The sequence below is a fragment of the Antennarius striatus genome, chromosome 13 (assembly GCF_040054535.1).
Source record: "Antennarius striatus isolate MH-2024 chromosome 13, ASM4005453v1, whole genome shotgun sequence".
Classification (NCBI taxonomy): Eukaryota; Metazoa; Chordata; class Actinopteri; order Lophiiformes; family Antennariidae; genus Antennarius; species Antennarius striatus.
In genome coordinates, this window is record NC_090788.1 from 117,501 (window position 1) to 134,369 (window position 16,869).

General features: G+C 50.5%; 1 protein-coding gene across 3 annotated transcripts in view; it reads left to right on the top strand.

The window, feature by feature from the left end:
• Window positions 1-14,907, top strand: part of dbn1 (drebrin 1) — a 35,589-nt gene extending 20,682 nt beyond the window's left edge. Inside the window, exons 2-15 of one of the 3 annotated variants that reach the window (XM_068331339.1) lie at window positions 1,182-1,237; window positions 3,078-3,190; window positions 4,632-4,706; window positions 5,345-5,485; window positions 5,551-5,628; window positions 5,734-5,885; window positions 7,173-7,230; window positions 7,788-7,844; window positions 8,089-8,203; window positions 11,069-11,197; window positions 13,150-13,254; window positions 13,329-13,762; window positions 13,853-13,952; window positions 14,745-14,907. In XM_068331339.1, coding sequence (XP_068187440.1) covers window positions 1,182-1,237; window positions 3,078-3,190; window positions 4,632-4,706; window positions 5,345-5,485; window positions 5,551-5,628; window positions 5,734-5,885; window positions 7,173-7,230; window positions 7,788-7,844; window positions 8,089-8,203; window positions 11,069-11,197; window positions 13,150-13,254; window positions 13,329-13,762; window positions 13,853-13,952; window positions 14,745-14,800 — 1,669 coding nt within the window. In that variant the 3' untranslated portion in view covers window positions 14,801-14,907. The remainder of the gene's footprint in view (window positions 1-1,181; window positions 1,238-3,077; window positions 3,191-4,631; window positions 4,707-5,344; window positions 5,486-5,550; window positions 5,629-5,733; window positions 5,886-7,172; window positions 7,231-7,787; window positions 7,845-8,088; window positions 8,204-11,068; window positions 11,198-13,149; window positions 13,255-13,328; window positions 13,763-13,852; window positions 13,953-14,744) is intronic. The other 2 variants (XM_068331340.1, XM_068331341.1) reach the window with 2 other exon arrangements.
• The last annotated feature ends 1,962 nt before the right edge of the window (window positions 14,908-16,869 follow it).

Consider the following 16,869-nt stretch of genomic DNA (forward strand, 5'->3'; position numbering starts at 1 on the left):
TAGTGTGACTAACCGCTGTAGCTCAGTGTAAAAGAACTGAGTAAGACACAAAAAGACACACTCTGTGTCCAAGACAGGGGTGCAGCGTGCGGACGACGAACGCTTGACGCGGGGGGGGGGGTGGTGGCGTAGGGGGAATAGCCCCCTACAGGGCAGGTATGGGGGGCCCTCCCGGGAAATTTTTTAGAGAATGGGGTTGTTTTCCTGCATTCTGAGGGCAAAATCTTGTGTTCAGTTTCCCTCCAAAAACCCACTAAAGCCAGCAGCTGAAGCTGAACTCTCTTTATTTCTGTCCTACTTTATGCAGGAATGAATGTGAGATTCAACCATTGAAAACTTCATTCACTCTGAAGATACAGTCAGACTAAATATTACTCAGTGTTTACTGGTAGTTTACTGAGACTAGAAGACATTTGAACTTTAACCACCACCAACACCATTGGTATGACAGAGTTTAGTTTAGTTTAGTTTATTTAATTCAATAACATGATTTTTCATTTCAATTTAAAAAGACATATAAAACATCAAGTGAGGTGAAAACACATTTACATCATCGCTGGTTATTCCTGCTGGTCAGAGGGAATAAAAGTCTTTTGATCGATGGTCCTCTCCTTGTCTTACACCAATTCACGGGTTCAGCTTGTAAAAGAACAATATTTTTGTTTGTCATTGGACGAGAGGAGGTCATGACCCGAGTGAATATTTAAGTTTTAGCCTTTTTTCCGTAAAAATAAGAACGCCACTGTGGCTACAGTCTAAAAACCTTGTAGCCAATCTGGAATTTACTTCGCCTATGGCGAAGTGGCGAATGGCTAGAGCAAGACCAGCAGACAAACCCATTCCAGACAAACTGCCAGGTTTGTCCAGCAGTCTTCTTGGGTCTGGTTCCATTGAGCTGCGTGTATCTGGCGTGTTCAGGGAGAGACTCTACTTCAGTCAGTGACTGTCGTCATGGCGACTGGACACACAACCCATTGAAGCAATCTAATGTGTTTATTTTTAGACAGACCCCCAGAACTTTCTGTTTAATTTCCTCGCCATGTTGAAGACTGTTGTTCACGCATCAGTCACAACATGAACTTCACTGGTCATGCGTGTTCATCGTTGGTGGGCTTCTGGTTCGTGGGGTACCGCTCATGCTAGCTGCATGCTAATGTAACCATCCTGCTTCTCTCCAACAGGGCCTTGTACACGTATGAGGACGACAGCGACAATCTGACCCTGGCCTCAGCAGGCGGTAAGTCCACACACCTTCATACACCCAAGCGTGTTCTACTGCACACGGACACTGTTCACGTGTTAGCCTGCAGATGCTGTGATTGGCTGCTGCCAGCTGATGAGGGTTCCCCTTTGTTCTGGGGTTTGTCATCTCCTTCCTGTCCTCCCTGCTGTGTGTGAGCCCCTGGGGGGGTGGATTCATTCTGACTAGTTGATGAGCTGAAGAACTGTTAATGAGACGTTCTCCTGCAGCCGGTTCTCCAGACACAAACGCCACAGCGTTTGTCCCGGCACGTAAACGGTTAATAAAGACTGTACAATGTAGTTCTAGAGGTAAGATCGGGCCTAAAAAATCAAGCCCAACCCAACCCAGGCCCGCGGGTATTAAAACCCAACCCGGCCTGAGCCCGATCAATTAATTTGATTTGCAGGTCCGAGCCCGAAACAAACCTGAAATTTTATATTTTATTTGTGAGGACTCAGGGGGGAACGGAGGGAGTGTCAGTCAGACCCGGACAGGGCCCGGCTCAGAAGAAGGGACTGGTTGCTCTTTGTATGATCACATTTGTGACAATGCCTGTCTGGCTCTGCAGCTCATGTTTAGTAATTGAATAGTAATTACCATACAGCGCCCTTTCTGTTTTACCTAAAATATTTATTTTATAAAGGTATTCCTTAGTTTAATATCCATAGATCGTTTGAGACACATTTATTTAAAAAGTTAGCGAAAGATAAGCCCGAATCCGACTCGATCCGAACCCAACTCAACCTGAATTTCGGGCCGAGTTGGGCTTGGACTCAGGCTCAGGTTTTAGATCTTACCTCTAGTTCTGCTACAGTGAGATCACCAACACACTAATGTCATGAGAGAACGTCTCCTGTGGGACGCCGGTCTGACGCTGGAACATGACAGGGGATTAAACCTGGGATTACACATCAGTAAAGGTGTTCTGTTTAGAACCCGATTCAACAGCTGCACTCTGACCACCTGCTCCATTACAACGGGGTAGGGTAGGGTTAGTCAGAGTTAGGGTAGGGTTAGGGTTAGTCAGAGTTAGGGTAGGGTTAGGGTTAGTCAGAGTTAGGGTAGGGTTAGGGTTAGTCAGAGTTAGGATCGGGTTAGGGTTAGTCAGAATTAGGATCGGGTTAGGGTTAGTCAGAATTCAGGTTAGGGTAGGGTTAGTCAGAGTTAGGGTAGGGTTAGGGTTAGTCAGAGTTAGGGTAGGGTTAGGGTTAGTCAGAGTTAGGGTAGGGTTAGGGTTAGTCAGAGTTAGGGTAGGGTTAGGGTTAGTCAGAGTTAGGGTAGGGTTAGGGTTAGTCAGAGTTAGGATCGGGTTAGGGTTAGTCAGAGTGTAGGGTTAGGGTTAGTCAGAGTTAGGTTAGGGTTAGTCAGAGTTAGGATCGGGTTAGGGTTAGTCAGAGTTAGGATCGGGTTAGGGTTAGTCAGAGTTAGGATCGGGTTAGGGTTAGTCAGAGTTAGGATCGGGTTAGGGTTAGTCAGAGTTAGGATCGGGTTAGGGTTAGTCAGAATTCAGGTTAGGGTAGGGTTAGTCAGAGTTAGGGTTAAGTTAGGGTTCGTCAGAGATAGGGTTAGGGTTATGGTTATTTAGTAGGGTAAGGTAACTAACTAACCCTAACACCCGAACCCACCAGCAAGGTTCTAAAGGTGTTGAAATGATGATGATATCAGAAAATTAAACTCTTCGTCATCCAACTAATGACGAGGAGGCTCCTCGTTTTCAGCCAGAAGCAGGAATCCATTCTCCTGGTTCCTCCAGCAGTCAGCCTCCAGCTGTGAGTTGTGTCTGTGATGTCATCATGCTGTGTCTCTGATGTCATCATGCTGTGTCTCTGTGCAGGCGGCGGTCTGGCGGAGATCATGCTGACCTTTGACAGCGCCCGGGTGATGTACGGGTTCTGCAGCCTGAAGGAACCCCACGCCGCGCTGCCGAGATACATCCTCATCAACTGGGTGAGTCGCCGCGTCGCCCGGGAGACCGGAGCGGAGGGGCGGGGCCTGATGCATCACGAAGGGGTTTGATGAGAAATGAGACACGCTTAATTTAGCAGGGTGTTGAAAACAAATAGGCCTGTTCACATCGTCCAATCACAGGCCTGCTGACTCAGCAGGAAAAGCTGCAGCAGTTGTTTGGTTCTGCTGATGTTCTATAGATAGATGTTGTATAGATGTTGATGTTCTGTAGATGCTGATGTTCTATAAATAGATGTTGTATAGATGTTGATGTTCTGTAGATGCTGATGTTCTATAAATAGATGTTCTATAGATGCTGATGTTCTATAGATGTTGATGTTCTGTAGATGCTGATGTTCTATAGATGCTGATGTTCTATAGATAGATGTTGTATAGATGCTGATGTTCTATAGATGCTGATGTTCTATAGATAGATGTTCTATAGATGCTGATGTTCTATAGTTAGATGTTCTATAGAAGTTGATGTTCTATAGATGCTGATGTTCTATAGACAGATGCTCTATAGATGTTGATGTTCTATATATGCTGATGTTCTATAGATGCCGACGTTCTATAGACAGATGTTCTATAGATGCTGATGTTCTATAGACAGATGTTCTATAGATGCTGATGTTCTATAGACAGATGTTCTATAGATGCTGATGTTCTATAGATGCTGATGTTGTATAGATTCTGATGTTCTATAGATGCTGATGTTCTATAGATGCTGATGTTCTATAGATGCTGATGTTCTATAGATGCTGATGTTCTATAGATGCTGATGTTCTATAGATGCTGATGTTCTATAGATGCTGATGTTCTATAGATGCTGATGTTGTATAGATTCTGATGTTCTATAGATGCTGATGTTCTATAAATGCTGATGTTCTATAGATGCTGATGTTCTATAGATGCTGATGTTCTATAGATGCTGATGTTCTATAGATGCTGATGTTCTATAGATGCTGATGTTGTATAGATTCTGATGTTCTATAGATGCTGATGTTCTATAGATGCTGATGTTCTATAGATGCTGATGATGTTATTTCATCTCCTGTGAGTTACGTTTTTATTACAACAATACATTTGACTCACCCTCCATTCACTAAGTTCTCCACGTGTCACTCCAGGCCTCACGTGGGTCCTGAGTCCTGGAGTGACACGTCAGCGATGGAGGAACTCTGGTTCCAGAGTGGTTGCTGTGGAACTCTGGTTGGATGTGTTCTGCTGGATGGTTGGAGGAACAGGACAGAACCCACGTGTTCTCCATAGAGCTTCGAGTCTCCTGTCCCTCCTCGTCTCCAGCCGTGTGACAGTCGTTCCTGGTGTGGCCGCGCGTTTGCTGGTCCACGTGGAACCGCTGATCACATGACGTGACCCAAAGCCTTGGACTTAATCCCGAACATGGATTGAGTTCTTTCTCCACCCTTGTCTCCTTCAGGTGGGGGAGGACGTGCCGGACGCCAGGAAGTGCGCCTGCGCCAGCCACGTGGCCACCATCGCCGACTTCTTCCAGGTGCGTCCTCGCTGCTGCGTGTCGTCTGAGTCTTAAGCGTGTTGGAGCAGAACCAGGAACACGGGTCGTGTTTAAATCCAGCTGTCAGTCAGGAGTTTGTTCCTTCACACCTAAAGATGCTCCAGAAGAAAAACCAGATTGTTTCTGGATCCCGTCCTCAGATTCAGTTCAGCTCAGGTGTCACCTGAGGTCACGATGATGTCATCATGTCTGACCTCAGCCAATCATTAGGTATGATGTCATAATGTCTTCAGCCTGCAGCCAACCGGATTCAAGTCAGAGCGTCATCTCCACCAATCAGTGGAGTCGCTGTTTCTGTGTGTGTGTGTGTGTGTGTGTGTGTGTGTGTGTGTGTGTGTGTGTGTGTGTGTGTGTGTGTGTCTGTGTGTGTGTCTGTGTGTGTGTGTGTGTGTGTGTGTGTGTGTGTGTGTGTGTCTGTGTGTGTGTGTGTGTGTGTGTGTGTGTGTGGTACAATTAGTTTTCACACTGATACAGCATCTGAGTGTTCTTTGTTGGGGTAGTAGGTCATAAATAACAAACACGTATGACGGTGGGTCACATGTTCACGTCTGAGGGGGGGTTACGTGTGATGGGGGGGTCACGTGTTGGCGTACCTGAACAGGTGTTCCTGTCTGCAGGGTGTGGAGGTCACCGTCAACGCCAGCAGTCTGGACGACGTCGACCCGTCAGCCATCGGCCAGCGCCTCACCAACGGCACGGTGGCGGCGAGTCCCGTCCTGAGTCGCCTGAAGACGCGGGAGGAGGAGCACCCAGACGTGGTAGGAAGACCTTTGACCCCCCCACGCCATTTTTGGTTCTTCCTGCTGACAACTTTGTTCTGCAGGGAACCACGTATGAGAAGACCAACGCCGAGGTGGAGATGAAGAAGATCAACAGAGAGGAGTTCTGGGAACTGGCCAAGGTAGGAGGGGTCCGAGAAGGGTCAGAGGTCATGTGATCCTCATCCTCATCCTCACTCTGCAGAGTGATTCAGTGGACGTTCTCTTCCTGTTCCGTTCTTCTCCAGAGAGAGGAGGAGCAAAGGAAGGAGGAGGAGAAGAAGAAGGTAGCGGAGGAGCGGCAGCGCTACGAGGAGGAGCGCATCGAGCTGGAGCGGGTCGAGCAGGAGAACCGCGAGCGGAGGTACCGCGAGAGGGAGCAGGAGATCGAGGAGCACAGGTGAGGATGGACACGGAACCTGGTGGTGCTGACGGGATGTCTGACGGGACGTCTCCTGACGGGACGTCTCCTGACGGGACGTCTCCTGACGGGACGTCTCCTGACGGGACGTCTCCTGACGGGACGTGTCCTGACGGGACGTCTCCTGACGGGACGTCTCCTGACGGGACGTGTCCTGACGGGACGTGTCCTGACGGGACGTCTCCTGACGGGACGTCTCCTGACGGGACGTGTCCTGACGGGACGTGTCCTGACGGGACGTGTCCTGACGGGACGTCTCCTGACGGGACGTCTCCTGACGGGACGTCTCCTGACGGGACGTGTCTGTCCTGACGGGACGTCTCCTGACGGGACGTCTCCTGACGGGACGTCTCCTGACGGGACGTCTCCTGACGGGACGTCTCCTGACGGGACGTGTCTGTCCTGACGAGACGTGTCCTGACGGGACGTGTCCTGACGGGACGTCTCCTGACGGGACGTGTCCTGACGGGACGTGTCCTGACGGGACGTCTCCTGACGGGACGTCTCCTGACGGGACGTCTCCTGACGGGACGTCTCCTGACGGGACGTCTCCTGACGGGACGTGTCTGTCCTGACGGGACGTCTCCTGACGGGACGTCTCCTGACGGGACGTCTCCTGACGGGACGTCTCCTGACGGGACGTGTCTGTCCTGACGGGACGTCTCCTGACGGGACGTCTCCTGACGGGACGTGTCTGTCCTGACGGGACGTGTCCTGACGGGACGTGTCCTGACGGGACGTGTCCTGACGGGACGTGTCCTGACGGGACGGGACGTGTCCTGACGGGACGTCTCCTGACGGGACGTGTCCTGACGGGACGTCTCCTGACGGGACGTCTCCTGACGGGACGTCTCCTGACGGGACGTGTCCTGACGAGACGTGTCCTGACGGGACGTGTCCTGACGGGACGTGTCCTGACGGGACGTCTCCTGACGGGACGTGTCCTGACGGGACGTCTCCTGACGGGACGTCTCCTGACGGGACGTCTCCTGACGGGACGTCTCCTGACGGGACGTCTCCTGACGGGACGTCTCCTGACGGGACGTCTCCTGACGGGACGTGTCTGTCCTGATGATACGTGTCCTGACGGGACGTGTCTGTCCTGATGATACGTGTCCTGACGGGACGTGTCCTGACGGGACGTGTCCTGACGGGACGTGTCCTGACGGGACGTGTCCTGACGGGACGTGTCCTGACGGGACGTCTCCTGACGGGACGTGTCCTGACGGGACGTGTCCTGATGTTAATGTTTGTGTTTGACAACAGGAAGAAGCTGCAGGAAGAGGAAGTGGCCAATGAGAGGTTGAGGACTCAGACCACTGTTGTAAGTCCTTCACTGATTGGGCGTTGTTCCGTTAGTCATCACTACAGTGCGCCCTCGGTCTTTGTGGTCAATGCGTTCCAGGAATCATACGCGATTGAGGAATCCCCGATCGATATCGTGATCTGTTTATCTTATTGTTTACGGTAATGTAAACGTTTCTGAACCCCCCCATTCTGATATTAGAGCTGAACCCCCCCATCCTGATATTAAACCACCTTGTATCTGTGTTACCTCTAAAACACTCTGATAGACTGTTTAAAGAACTTTAGTGTCTCACGTTAGTCTGAGACTCACAGAACGTAGAACACTTCAGGATGCTGTCAGCCAATAGGATGTGTGTACGGTATCATGTGACTGCCTACTAAAAATCCGCAATGAGGTGAAGTCACAATCGTTGATGATGCACCATCGCACGAGGGCGCACTGTAATCAGATTACCCTGTTTATCCCATCAGAACAAACAAACACCCCCACTGACGGCACCGACCTCGGGTCCGTCTACTATCTGAGGTTCTCTTTCCCTGCCCCACGTTTCAGTCCTCTGACTTTGTCTGTAGGTAGCAGAACCCAGCTTGGAGGACCTCAACCTGGACAGGAAGGAGTCTGAGGTGGAGGTGAGTCTGTAGGCAACCCCCCCAAGAAGAACCATACTTTAGAAACCCTAACCCACAGAACCGTGTCCACGCTCCACCAGTTATACGATAGACCACTGCAGTTCCTTCAGCCTGTGTTCTGTCACACTGTCGTGGTTCTGTGGGCTCTGACAGCCCAGATCGTTCCTGCTAGAATGATGAGATGAGTGAGTGTGACTCCCTGACGCCACCTGCTGGTGGATGACCAATGAAGGTGTTCTTCCAGGAGGCCAAGGCCATCATCGCTCAGCGCTCAGGAAACCCGCGAGAGTTCTTCAAGCAGAAGGAGAGAGCCATGACCATCAGCGTGGACACCTCACCCGTCTCCGTCCACAGGACCGGTAAGCCACCCCTGACCCCTGACCTCACCTCATACTCATCTTCAACACGAGCTGACTTCTGCTCTGGTTTGAACTCGTTATGTACAGTCAACCTAGTTAACCAGTTAACCAGGTGGAACTGCTGAGCGGACAAGAACACAGGTTTCATCGGTTTGTAGAAGGTTCTCTAGTCCATAGTAGATTTTGTGAAAACAAGAATATCAGAAACCCCCAGTTTGATATCTGTACATCTATGAAGGAGAAGTTGAAGAGATTTAAAATACAGATGAGGAATGGAAGTAAAGCTCACGAGAACCATTCTTGAAGAACTGTAGATGCCTGTAGCTGTCCAGTCCTGGTTCCCTGTGATGGGGACGTGAAGCACCTGAAGGAACCTTCAGTCTGGAGGCGCAGGAGGATGTGAGGTCTCCCGTCTCCTCGCTGTGCCTTCAGGAGTAGAAATCCTGTTGTTTGACGTGAGATGGGCCCACTGATAGGAGACGTCTCGGATCGTCATATGACAGAACATCATGGGACGGACCGCCGAGGGAAGGACTGTCCCTTGGCGGTCTGTCCCTTGGAGGTCTGTCCCTTGACGGTCCGTCCCTTGACGGTCCGTCCCTTGGAGGTCTGTCCCTTGACAGTCCGTCCCTTGACGGTCCGTCCCTTGGAGGTCTGTCCCTTGACAGTCCGTCCCTTGACGGTCCATCCCTTGGAGGTCTGTCCCTTGACGGTCTGTCCCTTGGCGGTCTGTCCCTTGACAGTCCGTCCCTTGACGGTCCATCCCTTGGAGGTCTGTCCCTTGGCGGTCCGTCCCGTGACAGTCCCTTGACGGTCCGTCCTGTGACATTCCCTTGATGGTCTGTCCCTTGGCAGTCCGTCCCTTGTCCCACCCCGGTCTGTCAGTTCTCAGTGCCCCCTGAGGGGTTGCAGGTCGTGTCCACTCAGTGTGGGTTTTCAGCCTTGCTGCTCAGATTCACACATTCATAGATTAAACATTCCATTATTTGCCCCCCTGTAGGGTAAATTATTTCTCCAGGCTCTCTAAGTTTTTTGATGATGTTATGGACTGTAGATGATGACATCCCTAAATCCCTAAACATAAATGTTTAAATTATACATAAATAATAAAGCAAATGTTTGGCCGCTACATCGCAGATTTTCTTTTTTTCGGGGGACGTCCTGGAACGCATTAACCACGAGTAACAATTACTGTATTACACTACTAATTACTCCTACTGTTACTATTACTACTACTATTACCATTGGCACTATTACTACTAATATTACTGTTACTACTATTACTGATATTATTACTATTAGTACTACTACAGTGGTACCTCTCCTTACGAATGTCTCTACTTACGAAATTTCTCAGCGGGAAAATATTACCTCTACTCACGAAAGAAATTTCGACTTACGTAATGTAAAAATACAGTTTGGGCTGATACTCGAATCTCCCACAGGTTCCTGAACGCAACATTCTCATAGCTGCTCTGCCATTGGCTATTACCTATTACTTATGTTTCTGGCATCCCATTGGCTAAGAGGGATGCCACTCCACCTCTGTGTGGAGCTAGAACGGTGATCATGGAGTGTCTCGGCATTTGGCCCTCGACCCATGAGGTGTTCTGATAGTTTTACATAAATATATTAACTTTTAGAGTATTCACTATGGACCCCAAGAAAGTGACGGAGAAAAGAGGAAAAGAAAAGACGAAGAAAAGAGTTTTTTTGTCCGTACAAACAAATCAAGAGATGATAGAAAAGCCTGAAAAAGGGATGCGTTTGGTTGATCTCACCAAAGAATATGGCCGTAATGCATCTACAATCACCACGTTATTAAAACTAAAGGAAGTTTAAGGAGTTTAAGGCATTGCGTGGGTGGTTGGAGAAGTTCAGAAGGAGGACTGGAATTCACTCTGTTGTTCATGGGGGGGCAAGAGGGCATGAACCAAAGAGGGCAAAAAACAATGAGGACAGCAGTTAAAAGGTAAATGACCATCATTATTATTCTTTGTTCTCTACGTTATGCACAACTCTCATTTATTGTGTAATTATCTAATCGTAACATGTATTTGTTACATGTTTGATGCATCTTTATGCTTTATAAAACATTTATGTCTGAATTTTGGGGGCTTGGAACGGATTAGGGCATTTGCTTGGAAAACATGTCTCTACCTACGTAATTTCTTCCTGAACCAATTAATTTAGTAAGTAGAGGTACCACTGTATTACTTTTCTACTCCTATTACTATTACTACTATTAGAAAGAAGAAGACTATAACTATTACTACTGGTATTACTATTACTACTGTTATTACTATTACTATTACTACTGCTATTACTATTACTATTACTTATACTACTATTACTACCGCTATTACTACTAATATTACTATTACTACGACTACTATTAGTATTACTATTAGTACTATTACTGTGACTACTACTATTACTACTATTAGAAAGAAGAAGACTATTACTATTACTACCGCTATTATTACTATTACGACTACTATTACCATTACTACTGCTATTACTATTACTATTACTACTGCTAACACTACTACATCTACTTTGAAGATTCTAACGCCTTTCTTTCTGTCTGTTCTTTTTTTGGGGGCGTTTTTTTTGCCGACTGCACTGGTTTGTTTTCTCTCACCTCCTTCGTATTCATCTCTCTATTCTGTGATACTTTCTTTTTTCATCTCCATTGATCTCCATCTTCACACCATCCGATCTGAATTATGACCTTTCTTCTTTTCTTTCCGTCCATCCTGTCTTCTCCTCTTTTTTTTCCGTCCATCCTGTCTTCGTCTTGTCGTCACTCGTCTTTTGTGTTGGACCATTCTTTGTGTTTGTCTCCGTGTCGTCGCCCCCCAGGCCGGTTGGACAGCCCCTTCTTGAGGCAGCAGCGGCCCCCCAGCAGCCCCAGCTCAACCCCACCGCCCCAGGGCGTGTCACCCCTCCACGCTCCCCCACACTCAGGGACGCAGCCCCCCGCTGCAGCCGGTAGGTACAGAGGAAGGAGCTGGTCGGCCGTGCCCCCCAGGAATGGACAGAAATGACTCCCCCCTTTAGGAACCCCCCCCGTAGGAGCCGTTCCCCCCTTTTGGAACCCCCCCATAGGGAACCCCCCCCGTAGGAACCGTTCCCCCCGTCAGGACCTGGTCCTCTCGCTGTGCCGTCTGTCTTCGTGGCTCAGACGTCGTCGCTGCTGTTTTCTCTGCTTCTTTGTGTTTCTGAAGTCGTTGCTTTAGCATCTCGTCTGTTAGCATTAGTATTAGCATTAGGCTAACTGTTAGCATTAGCATTAGGCTAACTCCTCTCAGGCGTCAGTGTTTCATCTCACTGCTTCTCCTCTGATCTCCGTCCATCAGTCGTTGCTGCTGTTTGTTGGTTTTGGACTGAATCTGGATGCCCTTTGACCTCTGTGGTTGTAGTCGAGGTGATTGGTCCCTGCAGCACACGCCGTTCTGTCGACTGTTGCTTTAAGACGCGTCGGTACTGACGTCTGGTTCTGATCCAACATGAAGGTGGTTTGATTGTCCAGGTGTGGAGCTATCCACCTGAGACTTCTGCTCCGTCTGAATGTCGCCCTGACCGCTCAGGAGGGTCCCTCGTCCACCGGGCACCTCGCCCCAAAAGGTTCCTGCCCTGAACAGGAAGACCATGGGTCAGGGGTCGCTGGTGGAGAGGTGAAGATCACACCTCACAGGTTAGGTGTTGGGTTAGTCCTGAATCTGTTCCCAGAGGGTCCTGAATCTGTTCCCAAAGGGTCCTGAATCTGTTCCCAAAGGGTCCTGAATCTTTTCCCAAAGGGTCCTGAAGCTGTTCCCAAAGGGTCCTGAAGCTGTTCCCAAAGGGTCCTGAATCTGTTCCCAGAGGGTCCTGAATCTGTTCCCAAAGGGTCCTGAATATGTTCCCAGAGGGTCCTGAATCTGTTCCCAAAGGGTCCTGAATCTGTTCCCAAAGGGTCCTGAATCTGTTCCCAGAGGGTCCTGAATCTGTTCCCAGAGGGTCCTGAATCCGTCCCAAAAGATGCTGAATCCAATTCCCAAACAATCCTGAATCTGTTCCCAAAGGGTCCTGAGTCTGTTCCTAAATAATCCTGAATCTGTTCCCAAACAGTCCTGAGTCTGTTCCCAAACAGTCCTGAATCTGTTCCCACACGGTCCTAAATCCGCTCCCTAACGGTCCTGAATCTGGTCCCAGATGGTCCTGTATCTGTCCCCTGACAGTCCTGAATCCGCTCCCTAACGGTCCTGAATCCGCTCCAGCAGTCCTGAATCCATCTCCAAACGGTCCTGAATCCATGCCCCCCCAGCCGGGGTCCAGCTGGACCGGATGGACGGGTCACCTTCACCCTGCAGGTGGTTTCTGGATGTCCAGCGTGAGAGCCGCGGTCTTCAGGTTTCTGTCTGGTCTCCAGGATTCCAGGAGTTTCACTCAAACAGGCAGAAATCCACAGATTCCTCTGAACCAGAGCAAACCTGAGGATCAAGAAGGAAACTCACTGGACTCTAAATACCCCGGGGGGTTCAAACCCCCAGATGCTCAGGAAAACCCTGTCAACACACACACACACACACACACACACACACACACACACACACACACGGAGGTGTCCATCTGGGCTCTGTTGTTTCCTGTGCCTTCTGGGAAATGTAGTTCTGGTGTGTGACAGGACTCCAGGAGGCACGAGTGCTTGTGTTCCCGAGCCGTCTGCGGGGCGCTGGGGGGTCGGGTTCTCCAGGGACCAGTAGACCGGGTGTTTCCCTCTGGGTTCAGAGTTCAGCAGGCAGACTGTCTGGTGACTGAGGTGATGATGTCATCGGGCGCCTCTGACACGCCAGCAGGTTTTAACGTTAGTCTCACGCAGGGGTGACCCATCGCCCGCGGCGACGCGTCGGGTTCGGGGGGAGCCTAGTGTCGTTTCAGGCCGTGTCGTTCCGTCCCTGCAGGGAACGATGGTGATGACGGACAGACGGACAGAAGCGTGGCCCCCGCCTCGCCCATCCCTAAGATCGTCACCACGCCCATCAAAGAGGACTCCAGTCGGGACGAAGGTGAGTCCGAGCGGCGACCCGGCGTTCAGACGCAGCGCTGCACCCCTCCAGCTCTGGTTTGCTCTCTGCTCCAGACTGGGAACCAGCACCGGACCAGAACCCGGCGATCCAGGAGGCGGTGGCCCCCAAACTGGTGCAGAGCGTGGCTCCTCATCCTCGCGACTGCTTCTCCGTGTGGGAGTCTGGGACCGACAGTCTGGTCAACCTGTGGGACAGCACCTCCTGCCCGCCCCCAAATCCCACTCACCTGGTGGAGCTGCTTGACGACGCCCCACAGGACGACGCCCCGCCCACCACCAGCAGCCAGCCTCAGCCACTCCTCAGCTTCGACGAGATGATGGACGGGACCTTCTGCTCGGGGGCGGAAGACGAGCCGTCCACTCTGGTGGATGTGACGGGCTCTGACCACATGACCCTCAGCTACCAGCATGCACTGCAGCACGCCTCGGGGGAGGGGAGGGAGCTGCTGATGACCAATGGTGAGGCGCTGCTGAAGGAGGGCACTCAGGTGAGGAGGGCAGTCCTGGTCCTGGTCCTGGTCCTGGTTTTGGTTCTGGTGCTTGTGCTGCTTCATGCTTGTTTCCATTGGTTCTCACAGGCAAGCGAAGGCTATTTCAGCCAATCACAGGAGGAGGAGTTTGGCCAATCAGACGAGACCTCAGCCAAACCTGGGCCTGTCCTTTACAACAAGCCACCAGGTGAGACTGGGTTGAGTTCCGTTGGTTCTGTTGGGCTCTGCTGGCTCTCTTGGGTTTCATTGGGTTAAATTGGGTTCTGTTTGGTTCTGTTGGGTCCCATTGGGTTTTGTTAAGTTCTGTTGGGATCCTTTGGGTTCTGTTGGGTAACATTGATTCCATTGGGTTCCATTGGGTTCTGTTGGGATCCTTTGGATTCTGTTGGGATCCTTTGGATTCTGTTGGGTTTTGTTGGTTCTGTTGGGTTCCGTTGGGTTCTGTTGGGTATCATTGGTTCTGTTGGGTTCCATTGGTACTGTTGGGTACTGTGTGTTCTGTTGGGTACAGTCTGTTTTGTTGGGCTCTGTTTTGTTGGTTCTCTTGGGTTCTGTTGAGTTCTGATGGGTTCCGTTGGTTGTGTGGGTACTGGTGGTTCTGTTAGGTTCCGCTGGGTTCTGTGGGATTCTATTGGGTAACGTTGGTTATTTTGGGTTCTTTTTGTTTTCTGTTGGATTCTGTGGGGATCCTTTGAGTTCTGTTGGGTTCTGTTGGATTCTGTTGGGTACAATAGTTATTTTGGGTTCCGTTGGTTATGTTGGGTTCCATTGGTTCCGTTGGGTTCCATTATTTGTGTTGGGTTTGATTGGGTTCTGTTGGGTTGTTCTGGATTCTGTTGGGTTCCAATGGTTCTGTTGGGTTCCATTGAATTCGTTTGGGATCCTTTGGGTTCTGTTTGGTTCTGTTGGGTCCGTTGGTTCTGTTTGGTTCTGTAAGGGGGCTTCTCACAGACTGTCACGTGTTTTTGTGTGTGTCCAGAGATCGACATCACATGCTGGGACACGGACCCCGTCGCTGATGACGAAGATGAGTAGCCAGCCAATCAGCCGCCACCGCCAGACCAAGAGGGAGGAGCTTCAAGAAGAATTTTTCTAATAAACAGAAATCCACCAAAAAAAATCAACCTATTAAAGCATCAAAATATTTGTGTGTTTTGTTCTAGAGGAGAACCAGCAGCCACACACACAGGTGTGTGTTCCACTGACAGATGTGTTCCACACACAGGTGTGTGTTCCACTGACAGGTGTGTTCCACACACAGGTGTGTGTTCTGCTGGTTCTGTTTATTTATTATGATGTAGCACAGCTGCATTTAGAGACTAGGACACCCAGTGGTGACAGGCAGCAGCACACAAGCCCCGCCCACACAGCTCCTCATGGGGTCACTCTGACGGAGGGTCACCCTGATTGGGGATCACCCTGTTGGGGGGCTCACCCTGATGGGGGGCGGTCACCCAGATGGGGGCCGTGAGCAGAGGTCATAGCAGCAACATTTATAAGTCCATAAAAACGGATGAGTCTTTGGGGGGAGGGGCCGGTGAGGCAGGAATGCAACGTCCTGACGTTGACGTCTACGTGCGAAGGTCATCAGAGGGTTTAGGGGTGGTCTACAGAGGGATGGTCTACAGAGGGATGGTCTACAGGGGGTTGGACTAGATGGGTGGTCTACAGGGGGTTGGACTAGAGGGGTGGTCTACAGGGGGTTGGACTAGAGGAGTGGTCTGCATGGGGTTGGACTAGATGGGTGGTCTACAGGGGGTTGGACTAGAGGGGTGGTCTACAGGGGGTTGGACTAGATGGGGGGTCTACAAGGGGTTGGACCAGAGGGGTGGTCTACATGGGGTTGGACTAGAGGGGTGGTCTACAGGGGGTTGGACAAGAGGGGTGGTCTACAGGGGGTTGGACTAGAGGGTTGGTCTACAGGGGGTTGGACTAGAGGGTTGGTCTACAATGGGTTGGACTAGAGGGGTGGTCTACAGGGGGTTGGACTAGAGGGGTGGTCTACAGGGGGTTGGACTAGAGGGGTGGTCTACAATGGGTTGGACTAGAGGGGTGGTCTACAGGGGGTTGGACTAGAGGGGTGGTCTACAGGGGGTTGGACTAGAGGGGTGGTCTTCAGGGGGTTGGACTAGAGGGGTGGTCTTCAGGGGGTTGGACTAGAGGGGTGGTCTACAGGGGGTTGGACTAGAGGGGTGGTCTACAGGGGGTTGGACTAGAGGGGTGGTCTACAGGGGGTTGGACTAGAGGGGTGGTCTACAGGGGGTTGGACTAGAGGGGTGGGCTACAGGGGGTTGGACTAGAGGGGTGGTCTACAGGGGGTTGGACTAGAGGGGTGGTCTACAGGGGGTTGGACTAGAGGGGTGGTCTACAGGGGGTTGGACTAGAGGGGTGGTCTACAGGGGGTTGGACTAGAGGGGTGGTCTACAGGGGGTTGGACTAGAGGGGTGGGCTACGAAGTGCTGCTAACTAAAGACATCTCTATGCAGATGATGGTGTGTTCTGTCTCACCCGTCATTTGAATCAAAACGTCCCACCAGAACGTTTGTCACTGGAATGAGGGTGTGGCCGGGCGTAGGGGAGGGCGTGGCCAGTCGTAGAGGGCCGTGGCTGCTCCGTCACTGTCTAAAGGGCTCCAGTCTGTAGTGCTTTAACACCTACGGTTCCAGCTCCATGTATCGCTTCACTCCTTCCTTTCCTCTTTTTCAACTCCCTCGTTCTGCCTTCAAAATAATCACCTTTGCAGGTCAGTTAATCTTGTCTTTAGCCAGAACCTTAATGGAACGTTAGCCGGTAGTTTCTGACGTGTGAGTGATGTGTTTCACTGACAGCTGAGGAGATCCTGAAGGAAGTCCAACTGTTTCTGACCCTTTTTCACTCTTTTGTATCATTTTATGACTGAATTCAAGATTAAATGGCTTGTGAATCTTTTCTCTGTCCATTTTATTTGTGTGTGTGTGTGTGTGTGCGCGCGTGTGTGTGCGTGTGTGCGTGTGTGTGTGTGTGTGTGCATGTGTGTGTGTGTGTGCGCGTGTGTTTGACAGACTTGCCTTCACTAAATTCTAGATAATTCTTTGACCTGAGGCTCAACATTTTTATGCTAAATG